At 37.2% G+C, this 15550-nt stretch overlaps 1 protein-coding gene across 20 annotated transcripts in view; it reads left to right on the top strand.

Annotated features, from left to right (window-relative positions):
• The window catches only part of LOC110465731 (androglobin-like), a 78765-nt gene that overhangs the window by 14251 nt on the left and 48964 nt on the right, over nucleotides 1-15550 (top strand). For 18 of the 20 annotated variants that reach the window (XM_021521755.1, XM_021521760.1, XM_021521750.1 and 15 more), the window contains 11 exons: nucleotides 1255-1357; nucleotides 2014-2061; nucleotides 3121-3219; nucleotides 3491-3568; nucleotides 6245-6463; nucleotides 7150-7289; nucleotides 7648-7737; nucleotides 9966-10151; nucleotides 12331-12463; nucleotides 13519-13642; nucleotides 15156-15215. In XM_021521755.1, coding sequence (XP_021377430.1) covers nucleotides 1255-1357; nucleotides 2014-2061; nucleotides 3121-3219; nucleotides 3491-3568; nucleotides 6245-6463; nucleotides 7150-7289; nucleotides 7648-7737; nucleotides 9966-10151; nucleotides 12331-12463; nucleotides 13519-13642; nucleotides 15156-15215 — 1280 coding nt within the window. Of the gene's footprint in view, nucleotides 1-436; nucleotides 515-1254; nucleotides 1358-2013; nucleotides 2062-3120; nucleotides 3220-3490; nucleotides 3569-6244; nucleotides 6464-7149; nucleotides 7290-7647; nucleotides 7738-9965; nucleotides 10152-12330; nucleotides 12464-13518; nucleotides 13643-15155; nucleotides 15216-15550 lie in introns of those variants that run through there. The other 2 variants (XM_021521765.1, XM_021521762.1) reach the window with 2 other exon arrangements.

Below are 15550 nucleotides of genomic sequence, written 5' to 3'. Positions count from 1 at the left end.
AATTGTCTGTGAATTATTTAAAAGTCAGATGATATTATGCTATGGCTGCTCCTGAAATAATTGTGTTCCACCTGACCAGTGAAGCATAGAGGTTTGAAATTGTCAGCTTCCACCAGAGAGAACCACTGTACTGGGGGAGAGCGATGGGTAGATTTACCCAGAGCCATATGACTGCAGCAATTTTCCAGCATCACACTGATAATTATTCTGCTCTGGGAACAATGAATCTGCGTGGCCAGGCTTATCACTGTGGGGGTTATTGATTTATGGATACCTTGTAGCCAGGTATGCTCTAGGCACAGTACACCCTGATCCAGCTGGTCGACTCCACAGACCAACATTTACCTGCAAACAATACACTTTGTCATACATTCAAAATGCTTGAATATTTGGTAAGAATTGATGTAGCTGTTGAGTTGTGGATCTGTAGGTAGGGTTGTTACCTGGGTGTGTGACATGTGACATGGCGGGTTGCTGTGAGCTCTGTGACCAACATGTGTCTACAGGGGGACAGGTAACATTTGTTTGATGATATCAGGAATATTAAGCTCTGCTATCAGTGACTACATGTGTTTTGTATCGGCTTTTATCTGATTTACGATGAAAGTGGTTTTGATTTCTTCTTGATTCCTGTGTGACTGAATCATTGAGTTAACTAGAGAATACAGGGGAACATATTAACGGTTCTGATGTCGGTATTTATGTTACTGATAAAACATTAGTTTATCGATATGTGCTTTAGATATTTTTATTATTCATTTAAGTTCCATATAATTTCATAAAAGACATATTTTACATTTATATGTTAAGTACATTTTGCACTTATCTAAAGACTAAAATGAAACATTCTGGTACTGAAATAATCATTTCCTTTTTATACTATTATGTCTATATTTACATGTATTGACAATGGAAAATGAATTCATTTTATTTCAGTAATGTTGAACATTAAAGGTTGCTATTATTGAGAGAAGTACTCCGTAGTTGTTGTCCCAGGCCTAACGAAATTCCAATTGAATATATATATACATGTCATACAAATGAATGCAGTTTATACTACGCAGGTGGATTTCAATTAACAACCGTTTATGTGGTGTACATTTTGTATACCTTGTATCTGTTTGGGTATTTAGATGAAACAGAAGATCATTACCCGGTATAATCATGATCAGTTGACAAGAATTTTATTTGATTTATAGCAATTATATGTTTTTTTGCATGTTAATGATGGTATATTTCCTTGTGTGATTTCAGGGCTGCATCCATAGCCGCTAGTGCTGGCGGGGCAGACTCCAAACGACCCAAACTGGTCATCTGGCCAGAATGGAGTGAAGCTGATGTAAATGCAGAAAAATGGGTGAGTAATTACATAATAATAGAAATAATGATAATATGTAGATAGAGGGTGAGAGGTTGGTAATTATATAAAGTGTGGAGTTGGGGAAGGGCTGGTAATATTGTATGTCTAGATTTGGTGATAAGGTGATGGAAAATGACTGAATTTGGTTATAATGAGCTGGGATGTTTGGTTATTGTAATAATTGCACTTACTGCATGGTCGTTTTGAAACAGCTTGTGGAAAATTACATTTGCTTCTGGCAAATAAAAGATCACATTCTTTTTATGCAAAAAGCAATAATTTTCTCTGCTGAAAGATTGCCTTAGGAGTCCGATATTGAACAGAGTATAGGTGGAAAGCTACCTGGTGGCAGCTCATCGTGGTGTAAATCAATGCCTCAATGTTTTGTAGCAGTATTGTCATTGGTTATCAAATATGCCATTTTTCAGGCCTTTCAGTTACACCAAAGAAGTTAAGAATCCAAATTTTAATTGATGTCCATGGCATATTTAATTCAATTGATGGAAGTGAGGAGGATTTCATATAAAATATTAAACACACAATCAGTCCAGGCAAACAAATAAGATTGATATCTGTCTGCTGGATCTCTCAATCTCTATCAGAAATGGTAACAATGGCTACTAGCTGACTTTCAATCCCTTCTGTTACAACAGGATGTCGCCCACAAAGGAGGAGCCAAGGATAAGGGGAAATCCCCCGTGGTAAGTACTAGTCAAGGACAAGGGGAAATCCCCCGTGGTAAGTAATAGTCAAGGACAAGGGGAAATCCCCCGTGCTAAGTACTAGTCAAGGACAAGGGGAAACCCCCCACGGTAAGTACTAGTCAAGGACAAGGGGAAGTCCCTCGTGGTAAGTATTAGTCAAGGACAAGAGGAAATCCCACGTGGTAAGTACTAGTGGCTGCATGTAACCAAGGACAAGGGGAAATCCCCCGTGGTAAGTACTAGTGGCTGTATGTAACGAAGGACAAGGGGAAATCCCCCGTGGTAAGTACTAGCGGCTGTATATAACCAAGGACAAGGGGAAATCCCCCGTGGTAAGTACTAGCGGCTGTATGTAACCAAGGACAATGGGAAATCCCCTGTGGTAAGTACTAGTCAAGGACAAGGGGAAATCCCCCGTGGTAAGTACTAGTGGCTGTATGTAACATCCATCTGTAAGTTCATCACCATTCAGCCATAACAAACTTATAAACATAAAAATAAGTGCTTCATAGTCTTTATAGAAATAGAAATGTTAAATATTAGTTATAATTGTTACAAACGTTGATTTCAGAAGATTTTTATTTTCCTAAGTCTAAACATAGTTTAAAAAGACATGAACTTTATATAATAAATTATATTGTGGAGAATTAAAGTGATGGTAAGTGTACGTCATGGGAACAGAACTTTTTGGAGGTGATTGCATGTTCAAAAATGTGTCGAATGATCATTGGATATCTAATGGAAGAATTACATTCCTTGATAGAACACAAATTGTTGTCATATCATGAGTTACAGAATTTTTGTTTATGTTTTTTTTAAACAATGGGGCATTATAGGTTGTCATATGCTTTTATCGTCATTTATTAATGTTTTCAAGATTTTTTTCTATACCTCACAGCCAACAGTATGGTTATAAGGGTTCTCACCATCCAATATTTATTGATCATAGTGACGACAGAGAGTGGTAGATTTTATACCTACATGGTTTAATGTAAGGTCCCTTAAATGATTTGTGATGTGGACACTAGTTTATTACTTTTAATGATATGTTGCCAGGCAACACATCTGTACGAGGACCCAGATGGCCGAATCGACATGCCACCTTCCCTCAAGACCCACTACTGGAAACGGCCATGTGACTACATCACAGAAAAGGTAACAAACCTTTTTCTGCTAGTTGATATATTTTTAGATAAATTTTAGCTTATCATATTTTAAAAGAAAGAAATATTTTATTGTAACAGCCATTTCACAAGGGAATACTTTCGTGAAAGATTGTGACCATTTGCAAATTATCCATTAAATCACTAAAACAGTTTCTAACTTTTAACTGACTGAGATGAGTGTTCATGCTTTATGTACTTGTTTGGATTGTCCTCACCTGTCCAGGTGTTATAACCACTGACCACTGTCCTCGTTGTTACAGACACCAGTGGTGGTGGATCAGGACTGCCTAGGAGAATTTGACCTCATCAAGGCTAACGAACATCTTCACCACAGTGAGGTTTGTATCCTAATCTGCTTTACTTATTAACACCTGAACAAGGGATGTCTGTATCTCCCCCTGAGAGAAACAAAGCTTAGTCAGTTGAAGGACAACAAGCCACTTATCAAGGGAAATCTGGCTAGGACAAAGGCCAGATGGTGGTCGCCCTCTTGTTTGTCTGGAGCTTTCAAAAGAGAAGCTTAGCTTACTTCAGAGAACAAAAGCTTAGAACATTAGGGGTAGATTTATCTCTCAGTTTCAAATCATCTCTTGACCACAATAGCATCAGACCATGTCCACTGGGCACTAGGCATGCTAATTAAGAAAACTGACTATTACCTCGTCTTAGACACTTGGGTATTATGGGTAGATACTACATGGTGGTAGATACTACATGGGGGATGCTCAATAAGATAAGCCTCTTCCCTTGTTACACTTAATACTCTGTGATGCTGTGCAACCTACATGACGACTTTCAGTGGGTAGAGATTTGCTCCTGCTGAGAAATAGATTGTAAAAACATTTAAATGGATGTCTAGGTGTTTTGGGTCAGCGGGTCAGTATAGTGGAGAAGCTGTCATCTGAGGTATTAAACAGCTTTGCTGACTTGCATCAACTTATTAGAAATCTGGATGTCCAACACAGCTATCATTAGAACAATGATGTTGGTAAATTTGGTCTGAAATATATTGATGGTGATGGTATAGCGGTGTTGATTATGATGTTGTATATTTGTTATAAGATAAGTTCTGGAGTAATCACAAATGACAACTTAAGCAATGTAAATGATTGCGAGACCTGACCAGATTTCACCAAACAACTGCTAACATGATTGCTGCTACTTACAACTCTGTTGGCTGTTTAGCTGATAGCAGTGTTAAAGAAATGGTTCTTTCAGAGACAATTTCTCGCAGGAAGTGTACAGTAAAACTTATAATGTACTATAAACGTGAAGATAGTCACAGCAATAGGTCCATACAAAATATCAATACTGTGGGATCATACTCATTTCCTTTTGACACCGGGCTTTATTAAGTTTGTCATCAATAGCAATGTGTGTTATAGGACCGTTACAACATTTGCTAAAACATTAATTGATTAATTAGCTTAACTGTAAAAGTGGAAATTCTTGTGCATGGAAATGTTCACGTTGTGGATTTTTCAACTGATCGCAGTGTAGAAATATTTAGATTGGCAACAGTTCCGAACTCTAGATGTTATGTCTTAATATCTGTAAATAAATATTTGCATGTCAATATTTTGTGCTTATTATCTCAACGTTAAAAGATGTGAGCATTTCCACAATGCAAAATAAAAAAATTGCATCAATTCATGTGCAGCAGTTTGAAACAATTAACATAAATATGAAATATAAAACATGTCTTACATGTTCAGAAGAAAAACATTGTTTTGAAATTTTTGTTTGCATGCTTTGGAACCTGTAACCAGGTAGTTTGTGTATGTACCTGTGTATCATAGGTATGGTCATTGTAAGGTGTAAAATATACAACTGTAAACCTTGACCAATGGACAAGTTTGTCGGTCAGTATAAACAGCTTTGCTGACCAGTTTGTCGGTCATTCTGTCATTATAAAAGCTACAATAAGCATTTTGTTAGGAATTGAATGCAATTGATTTTCTATGACCATTAATCAGCAGGTAGTGGCGGCTGTGTATTGATCAGCCTGTCAGTGATCAGCCTGTTGGTGATCAGCCTGTCGGTGATCAGTCTGTCGGTGAGGGCTGTACACTCTGCCACTGCTGGTCACTGATCATTACTTGGTTTGATTTGACAGTAATGGCAACAGTTTTCTCCTGATAACAAGTCACGGGTGAAACTTGGTTTTCACCACTTTGTTAATGTTAGCAGGTGCTTGTCAAGTCCTGTTTGCACATCACAACGTTTCTTATAATTTTATTTTCTCAATCTCCACCAAGATAATTTGTTAGAAATCAATATCTAGATTATGTAGTAAATGTCAGCTAACTTCTACATCCAATATGTCAACATCCTTTTGTCTGGAAATCATATCAGAACAGGTCACATATAGTCAAAAGGAAAATTAATCTGTCAATAGAAAATATTGGATCGAACATACAGTTAGATATAAAGGTTTTAAGTTGAGAGTATTACCAGTCGGTGGTGAGGATGATTTGTGGAGATCTACTGCACCGCTGGGCTGGGTTGTTATGTAACTTAAGATGACAAGATGTTGACAATGTCTTTACAGACTGGAGACACTCTTCAAAGCATTTCTCCAATGCAATTAGTTTTGCATTCAAATTAAAATCGTCAGGATTTTGTTTGAATATAGCTAAATATAAAACTGATCTCATTCTTAGGTATCAAGTTATAAGTTCCTCCATGTTCAATTTAGTATCTGTCACTCACTGAGAAACTGGTTTAAATTCTCTAGGATTATTGGTTGTACTTCAGTGTTACATCCGATGCTGACAGGAGGAGGCAGTATCTCACCTATTTGACATCTGCTGATGATAAATACGTACTGCATTTGTCTTAAACCTTCGTTAACCTTGTCCAACGTTCATATCTGTGCAACGTCATGGCATTGCTTATTATTTATTATATTTTTCTCAGTTATAGATCTTGACTTTTATGTAGTTTTAAATTAATTTGAATTTCTTGACCTGAATATATCAACACCTACCATCATCTGTGTGTTTCCGTTCCAGTTGATGCGATTCATCATCAGTCAGATCACGTTTTTATGGGAAACTAGTGCGGTCCAGAACGCTCCCTCAGAGCAGGCTGATCCCTCTGTACCGTACGAGGAGATTTCTCACTCCTGGCGGCCCTGGGAACACATCTATGCAGTCAACAAGGTGGTCAAGGGGCCACACATACCCCCCTACAACTCGTACGGCAAATACGCTGTCCGCCTCTACTGGATGGTGAGTCTATACCTCGGTGGTTTACATTGTCTTAAGATCATCTGGGCTCAGTTGTTTAAAGGTGATTAACTTAATCCCTGATTAGTGCAAATTTTAGTTTTTGTGCATCCTTTAGATATTAAGTCGAGTAAAATTACATGTAAAATAACAAGTTTTTACCTTGTTTACTGACCAAATTATTAAAGGTTGAAAATGTCATTAAACAGTAATTTAGCAAATCATCTTTTGAACAACTTGGCTCTGTTACAAAGTCTCATGTTGAGATCTAAATTTATTTCTAGGCTGTTTTACTGAATTACTGGTTGTTGTTATGTGTTCTAATTGAAATATATCTCAGTTTGTACATTTAACACTTATTTCTGAACTGACATACTTTCACAGTAAATAGTAATTCTTTGGAATTCATTAATGAAGAGACTATTCTATAATGTGCTGTAATATAAACTGATTCACTAAAAGGTATTACCTACAGGACTCTTTAAGATACATGTTAATTTAAAAAACAAAACAATTTAACTTTTTTTATTACTTGACATGATGAGCATTTGAAACCCTATGTACACCTGATATGTAAAACAGAGCTATTTTGAGCATTATCTACTCCTAAGTAACTTCCAGTGATAAGTAGAATGTTTGATTAACAGTATGAAATGTAGATGATAATAACACAGGCATGACTTTATCAGGGTGTGTGGAGGAAGATCCTTATAGATGATCAGATACCTGTGGATGAAAACGAGAACCTGCTGCTACCGGCCACGACAAACCAACATGAACTCTGGCCTTTACTGCTTACAAAGGCCCTCATCAAGGTGGCCTCACTCGAGTATGTACCCAGCTTTTAATGATTAGACTATCTTAAAAAGAAACGTCTGATTTTAATGACCTGGCTTTTGTTACAGAAGTAAGCTTAAGGCTGTGGAGGTATCACATCTGTTAAATCACCACCTCATAACTTAGTTTTATATGGAATCAATAGTGTAAATGTGTGATGATATAGCCATAAGGATAATTGCTATAAACTTACATCAACATGAACCTTCCTTCCACTAAACATACATAATATGTGTTATCAATGGTAATATGAATTGGTGATTAATTGACAACAGTTATACATAAATGATACTTATACATAATGTTTACTTATATTTTCTGTTGTTGTACTGTTGTTTCTGTGCCCACAGTTACACAGGAGGCAGTCCAAGCAGTGAGTTTGGGGACTGTAGCATTATCCAGTGTCTGACGGGCTGGATACCGGAATCCATCCCACTCCAGTAAGTTCCTAGCCTCTCTGTGGAGGATGTATAGTTTCACTGGCCGAGTGTGTAATTTATACACAGATACCCTGGGTGATTAGTGTTTTTTTCCTGGGATGGACATACAGCTTGTCTCAACATAGAAAATTAGATGTTACTGTCAATATTTAAATCATATTATGATTAAAAGAAAATTCAAAGCTTTATATCTATTTGGAGAAAATTCAATTTTATGAAATATACTCTTATGTGTGAGTTTCCAATGGCCGTATGCTACTGGAAATGTCCTTGAAAACATAATTTTTCATACAATTATGACATGAATATAGGAAAATGTAACTCCGTTCAAGATTTTGTCGAGCCACAGGGAGCTATGCTGATTTATCTATACCTGCAATTTGCTAGTCCTGAGGCTTGGTTCTCCTATTTTAAATGTACTATCATATGGGACCACTTATATCAATATAGCTGACATTGCGCCCAGAGCGTGAGTAATACAGGGGACACAGCTGTATGGCCATACTACCTCACTATTCTTCAAATAACAATTCAAATACAGCTAAATCTATTTTTTTCAGTCTGCAAAAATAATTTCAAAATTTTCTTGAATTTAATTATTAACATCACCTCAGCAATGGTTTTAACCTTTTTGTTTTCCAATGATTATATATGTTAATGTTTTTGAAATAGATGTTATTATGCTATATGTAAGAGCAAGGCTTGACTATTATATAGATGTTGATATACACTTTAGTGTTGTGGTGTCTGTCTCCTATATATATATATCATACCTATATTACATGTTTGTGTCCAGAACATTAATATCCTCTTCACTAATGTTGGTCAGCTTCAGTTTGTTGAGGCTTGCTGGGCCACGGCTGCTAACTTTGTACTGGTCACTTGTACTGGTCAGTGTAAATTAAACATTTAGATGTTTTTATATGACCATTTCCATATTTCCTCTCTATCAATCCGGACTTCCATATCAGTCTGACGAGCTGGAGGCCCGAGGTTTGATACAGGGTAGTATATGGAATGGTAATTTCATAACCTTTTTTTTCATGTTATACACACAGTAGATATTTTAGTACGTCAAAATTATCAGTGAATAACAAAATCCAGTAAAATTAAAGGCATGATTTTTTTGAAATGTGTTAAACCAGAGGTAAAACAGATATATAGTGTGCTTGGTGGATATGGGTCCATACAGGATATGGGTCCATACAGGATATGGGTCCATACAGAATATGGGTCCATACAGGATATGGGTCCATACAGGATATGGTCTGTGCACAGCAAGCAGTATTGCAAATGCTAAACAAACCATTTCAGGAATATGTACAAATGTATGATAAATTTCATTATTCTACAATTTAGAATTAAAGATAAGGTATTATTAGGTCATATTAATTGATAACCTGATCATAGATGCATGGATTAAAAAACATACACGTGATGTCTCACAAAATCAGGTACTTGGAGTAATTAATATTAGGAAGGGCAATCTTTGCAATATAACTTAGGCTATCAGACAAATTCTATAGTTCTGTAAAAATGTAAGTAGCTCTGTATAACACAAACAGTATTAATACATCACTGATTGTTCTCAGTGTGAAGGTACATAGTAAATAATTAGTTTCAGCTTGATACAGTAATAGGTTTTAATTTCATTATAAATGCAAAGATCTGGAGTTTTAGTGGGAAATGATGACATTTTACACAGAGTAATTAGTTCAGTGATTTTCACATTCTAGCAATTATTTAATGAGTTTAGCACAGTATTTAATGATGAGTTCACTCAGAAATTAGTTAACAGGTTATCATAGAAATAAATGATGAAGTTGTGATTGTAATTTGTTATTGGGTTATCACTGTAATTAGCTACAATATCACTTATATTAGTGATGAGGTTGTCATAGTAATTGGGTATAGTTCTGTGGTTACACATAAATTATTGATAATGCTATCACAGTAATTGTTTATTGCAGTAATTAGTTGTAGGGATATCACACTAATTAACTATAAGATAATCACAGTATTTGGTTATGAAGTCATTACACTAAGATTATCACAGTAATTATAAGGTAATATTGAGTTGTGCAGCCGTGGTCCCAGTCTATCTATTGTTTCTCCATCATTAACCAGCACTCTATGATTTTGCTTGTCACAGCTGACCAGAGCCTCGTTGGCTTGTGTGGTCTGCATTTGTGTTTTCTTGCATGCTGACCACTCGTCTACTCACACAGGGGTTTCCTGGCCACACCCCTCCCTCCTCCCGTCAACCCTCCGGGGGCAGGCCGCGCCTCGCCGTTAGTGTCTGCTAGCCAGGTGCTTGATAAATATTTCCAGCTAAGCTCCACGCCACGCTCTCAGGAAGGGAGTACAACAGCTCCTAGAGTAAAGAGCTCAAAGTCCGCCTCACATGATCTCAGGCAAGGATCTGATTGGAGTAGCGTGTGTCTAGCCAGGCGTGTAGTGTGGGCTATTTGGTGTGACGCCTATTTGTGGTGGTAGTGTTTTGTACAGGATACATGTGCATTTTTTGCAGCTGAAATATGTAATGATGTGGACAGTTAGTCATTGACTGAAATTGGCATAATCATAATTATTGTTTTTAACCACAAAATCAATAGACTAAATATAGATTATTAACACAAATATAATGAATGTTATAGGTTTGGCTGATGCTTTTTGACTGCTCTGTTGTTGGCCTGACTTACTAATCTTTTTGACTGTTCTGTTGTTGGCCTGACTTACTAATCTTTTTGACTGCTCTGTTGTTGGCCCGACTTACTAATCTTTTTGACTGCTCTGTTGTTGGCCTGACTTACTTATCTTTTTGACTGCTCTGTTGTTGGCCTGACTTACTTATCTTTTTGACTGCTCTGTTGTTGGCCTGACTTACTTATCTTTTTGACTGCTCTGTTGTTGGCCTGACTTACTTATCTTTTTGACTGCTCTGTTGTTGGCCTGACTTACTTATCTTTTTGACTGCTCTGTTGTTGGCCTGACTTACTTATCTTTTTGACTGCTCTGTTGTTGGCCTGACTTACTTATCTTTTTGACTGCTCTGTTGTTGGCCTGACTTACTTATCTTTTTGACTGCTCTGTTGTTGGCCTGACTTACTTATCTTTTTGACTGCTCTGTTGTTGGCCTGACTTACTTATCTTTTTGACTGCTCTGTTGTTGGCCTGACTTACTTATCTTTTTGACTGCTCTGTTGTTGGCCTGACTTACTTATCTTTTTGACTGCTCTGTTGTTGGCCTGACTTACTTATCTTTTTGACTGCTCTGTTGTTGGCCTGACTTACTTATCTTTTTGACTGCTCTGTTGTTGGCCTGACTTACTTATCTTTTTGACTGCTCTGTTGTTGGCCTGACTTACTTATCTTTTTGACTGCTCTGTTGTTGGCCTGACTTACTTATCTTTTTGACTGCTCTGTTGTTGGCCTGACTTACTTATCTTTTTGACTGCTCTGTTGTTGGCCTGACTTACTTATCTTTTTGACTGCTCTGTTGTTGGCCTGACTTACTTATCTTTTTGACTGCTCTGTTGTTGGCCTGACTTACTTATCTTTTTGACTGCTCTGTTGTTGGCCTGACTTACTTATCTTTTTGACTGCTCTGTTGTTGGCCTGACTTACTTATCTTTTTGACTGCTCTGTTGTTGGCCTGACTTACTTATCTTTTTGACTGCTCTGTTGTTGGCCTGACTTACTTATCTTTTTGACTGCTCTGTTGTTGGCCTGACTTACTTATCTTTTTGACTGCTCTGTTGTTGGCCTGACTTACTTATCTTTTTGACTGCTCTGTTGTTGGCCTGACTTACTTATCTTTTTGACTGTTCTGTTGTTGGCCTGACTTACTTATCTTTTTGACTGTTCTGTTGTTGGCCTGACTTACTTATCTTTTTGACTGCTCTGTTGTTGGCCTGACTTACTTGTTATCTTTGTAATATGTGCTGTTAAAGTTACAAATCCACATATAAATACCTGAAATATCTAACAACAGATTTAATGTGTAACACAGAGTTTTACTTGTCATACTGTTTATTGTGAATCAAATTCAGGGACATTTGTTCAAAGGTTAAACAACACAAATTGATGGAAACATTCCAGATGTGGTGCTCACATTGATATTTTATAGTGCCTATTAAAACCATTAATTGATAGTAGTGAAATCTCAAGTACTGTCTTAATCTGATTATTTCTCTTATATTGTCTTTGTTGTTGTGAATAACAAGCATGTTGATTCCAATATTTATGTGTGTTGTGAACAATAATCTCATTGTAACATAATAAAATTCTAACCTTAGTCTCAAGATTTCAATATTTCAGTAATTTTGATCACTTTAAATAATATAAGAACTTGTTTTACTTACTGTATTTGTATGTAAACCCAACCTCACAGAATGTGTTTAACCAAACTACTCTCATCTAGAATTGGCTTAAAAGACAAAATGTAAATTAATCTTGATAACTGCATGAGTAACCAAGTCACCCTATGACCAGCTGATGTTACAAGTGGTCTATGTATGGTGTGAACTCCAGCTGAAGTATGGTGCCATGATAACTCATAAGTATTGTTGACTGTTGATTTGCCCCTTGTAGGTACGGTCATATAAATGAAGTGTGGGACCTGTTGAAGGGTTCCCTCCCCGAGTGGAAACTTCCCCTCCAGGAATGGGAAAAAGCCTTACTGGAGCAACAGGAGGCTGAGAAGAAGGAAGAGTCTGCTCCATCGGTATGTTGTTATCTGTAGAAAACAAGCTAGGGCATGGCCAGTTTATACGTTTACAGTATATGTCATGTAAGACATGGCCAGTTTATACCTTTACAGTATATATCCTGTAAGACATGGCCAGTTTATACGTTTACAGTATATGTCCTGTAAGACATGGCCAGTTTATACCTTTACAGTATATGTCTTGTAAGGCATGGTCAGTTTATACCTTACAGTATATGTCTTGTAAGGCATGGTCAGTTTATACCTTACAGTATATGTCTTGTAAGGCATGGTCAGTTTATACCTTACAGTATATGTCTTGTAAGGCATGGTCAGTTTATACCTTACAGTATATGTCTTGTAAGGCATGGTCAGTTTATACCTTACAGTATATGTCTTGTAAGGCATGGTCAGTTTATACCTTACAGTATATGTCTTGTAAGGCATGGCCAGTTTATATCTTTACAGAATATATCCTGTTAGACATGGTCAGTTTATACCTTTACAATATATATCCTGTAAGACATGGCCAGTTTATACCTTTACAATATATATCCTGTTAGACATGGTCAGTTTATACCTTTACAATATATGTCCTGTAAGACATGGTCAGTTTATACCTTTACAGTATATGTCGTTCAGTAAGCCCAGAGGTTCAACACATATTTTCAGACTCAATGTGTAAAATTGGGCTTATTACAGGACAATGAAATGGCATCTGTTGGCATTTCTACTGAATTGCAATAGATATGGAAGGGCTTATTACCTGATCAATCTGGTATTTGGTGTCCTCGTCATTTATATATATTGCTTCCTCCATAGATAATTCATCTTCTGTCAATTGTTCTGCTTAAAAATCTTGTTTTAACACAATGTTTCATGGTCTTATTTGTCTTCCTGAAAAAAAATAACCTTGTTGTTTTGATTGAAAGGCTCACTGAATATTTCAAAAGCATTTTATGTCTTAGAGTGTTAAATATACAATTCTGAAATATATATACCAAGGAAGAAATGTTTTTTAGTATATGTGTTTACAGCAAGTTTGTGATAAGCAACAATGTTGTGCTTTTTAGGAAACAGCTAAGGATGACAAGTCAGAAAAAGAGTCTGCCAGCAAGGAGGGCAAGACAGAGAAGGCAGATTCCAAGTCTGGCAAGGATGGAGGCAAGGACAAGGGAAAGGATGCCAAGGACAAAGGTAGGACAATTGAGTACTAGGACAATTCATGGTGTCTCCATAGAGAATAATAGAATCTCTCATCCCCTTAGGGGTGAGATAGGGGAATCTCAACCCGACCCTAGGGGGAAGATTCTTATGTTGCCAAACACTAGGCTTTGCCGAGTGTTTGGCAACTTAAGAACCTTTCCCAAAGGGTTGAGATTCCCCTATCTTACCCACAAGGGGGTGAATGATTCTTTTTCCCTTACCCTTTTCTCCCAATGTGTATCATATACAAAATCATTGAATGTAATGATAACGTTACATGCTAAATTCAGGGTTGATTTAGCGTTGATGGATTGTTGACATGACGTCACTGTATTGTTTAAGTGACGTCATACCATTGTTATGAATAGGGGAATCCCCCCTCTCAACCCTAGGGTGAGACAAGGTAATCTCACACCGGTAAAAGTGTGGATACACCTGTCCAGGGTAAGAAAAAGTAGGATGTTGGTTGGGTAGAGTAAATGATGTTGACAGCATAAGTGATGCTGGCTGACTAGACTATTGGCTGGGCAGTATAAGTGATGCTGACTGACTAGACTATTGGCTGGGGAGGATAAGTGATGCTGGCTGACTAGACTCTTGGCTGGGCAGTATAAGTGATGCTGGCTCACTAGACTATTGGCTGGGCAGTATAAGTGATGCTGGATGACTAGACTATTGGCTGGGCAGTATAAGTGATGCTGGCTGACTAGATTATTGGCTGGGCAGAATAAAAGATGCTGGATTAATCATGTAGTGGAACTGGACTGTGTTGATAGTCAGTGACCAGGTAGCTCAATTGGTAGAGCGTCTGTCTAGAGTTTGGAGGGTCCGAAGTTTGAATCTATGTCTAGCCGTGCATTTCTCTTCCTCCTATTACACTCACAATAATTTGGCTTGTTTACTGCCCCGTCGTTATCTGCATTGTATATTACTTGCACATGTACCGACATATTAGCTAGGTAAATAACATTGTATTTTAATTGCACATGTACCGATATATTAGCTAGGTAAATAACATTGTGTATTACTTGCACATGTACCGACATATTAGCTAGGTAAATAACATTGTATTTTACTTGCACATGTACCGATATATTAGCTAGGTAAATAACATTGTGTATTACTTGCACATATGACGACATATTAGCTAGGTAAATAACATTGTATTTTACTTGCACATGTACCGACATAATAGCTATGTAAATAACATTGTATTTTACTTGCACATGTACTGACATATTAGCTAGGTAAATAACATTGTATTTTAATTGCACATGTACTGACATATTAGCTAGGTAAATACCATTGTATTTTACTTGCACATGTACCGACATATTAGCTAGGTAAAAAACCTATATCCTCATATAGCTTCAATATACCACAACATAAAAATCTTAAAAACTACTATTTTCCATTTGGTTAGGGTGAAATTAACACACAATATACATGTATGTGTAATTGATTGTATTATTGTAAATAAGAACTTTCATGTACTGTTTTGAAGAAAAAGGAGGAAAAGATAAAGACAAAGGTGGGAAGGATAAAGACAAGGGAGGAAAGGACAGTAAGTATGATAGTTGGTGTATACCAAAATGGCTAACAGTAATGTTTACACCAGGCATGGGGGTACAGACATCAGAGTATCCCCTGTAGCCCTGTAAGACATCAGAGTATCCCCTGTAGTCCTGTCAGACATCAGAGTATCCCCTGTAGCCCTGTAAGACATCAGAGTATCCCCTGTAGTCCTGTCAGACATCAGAGTATCCCCTGTAGCCCTGTAAGACATCAGAGTATCCCCTGTAGTCCTGTCAGACATCAGAGTATCCCCTGTAGCCCTGTAAGACATCAGAGTATCCCCTGTAGTCCTGTCAGACATCAGAGTATCCCCTGTAGCCCTGT

Source organism: Mizuhopecten yessoensis, unplaced genomic scaffold, assembly GCF_002113885.1.
Source record: "Mizuhopecten yessoensis strain PY_sf001 unplaced genomic scaffold, ASM211388v2 scaffold11099, whole genome shotgun sequence".
Lineage (NCBI taxonomy): Eukaryota > Metazoa > Mollusca > Bivalvia > Pectinida > Pectinidae > Mizuhopecten > Mizuhopecten yessoensis.
Note: the sequence above shows the minus strand (reverse complement) of the source record. Positions and strands in the feature narration are given on the sequence as shown.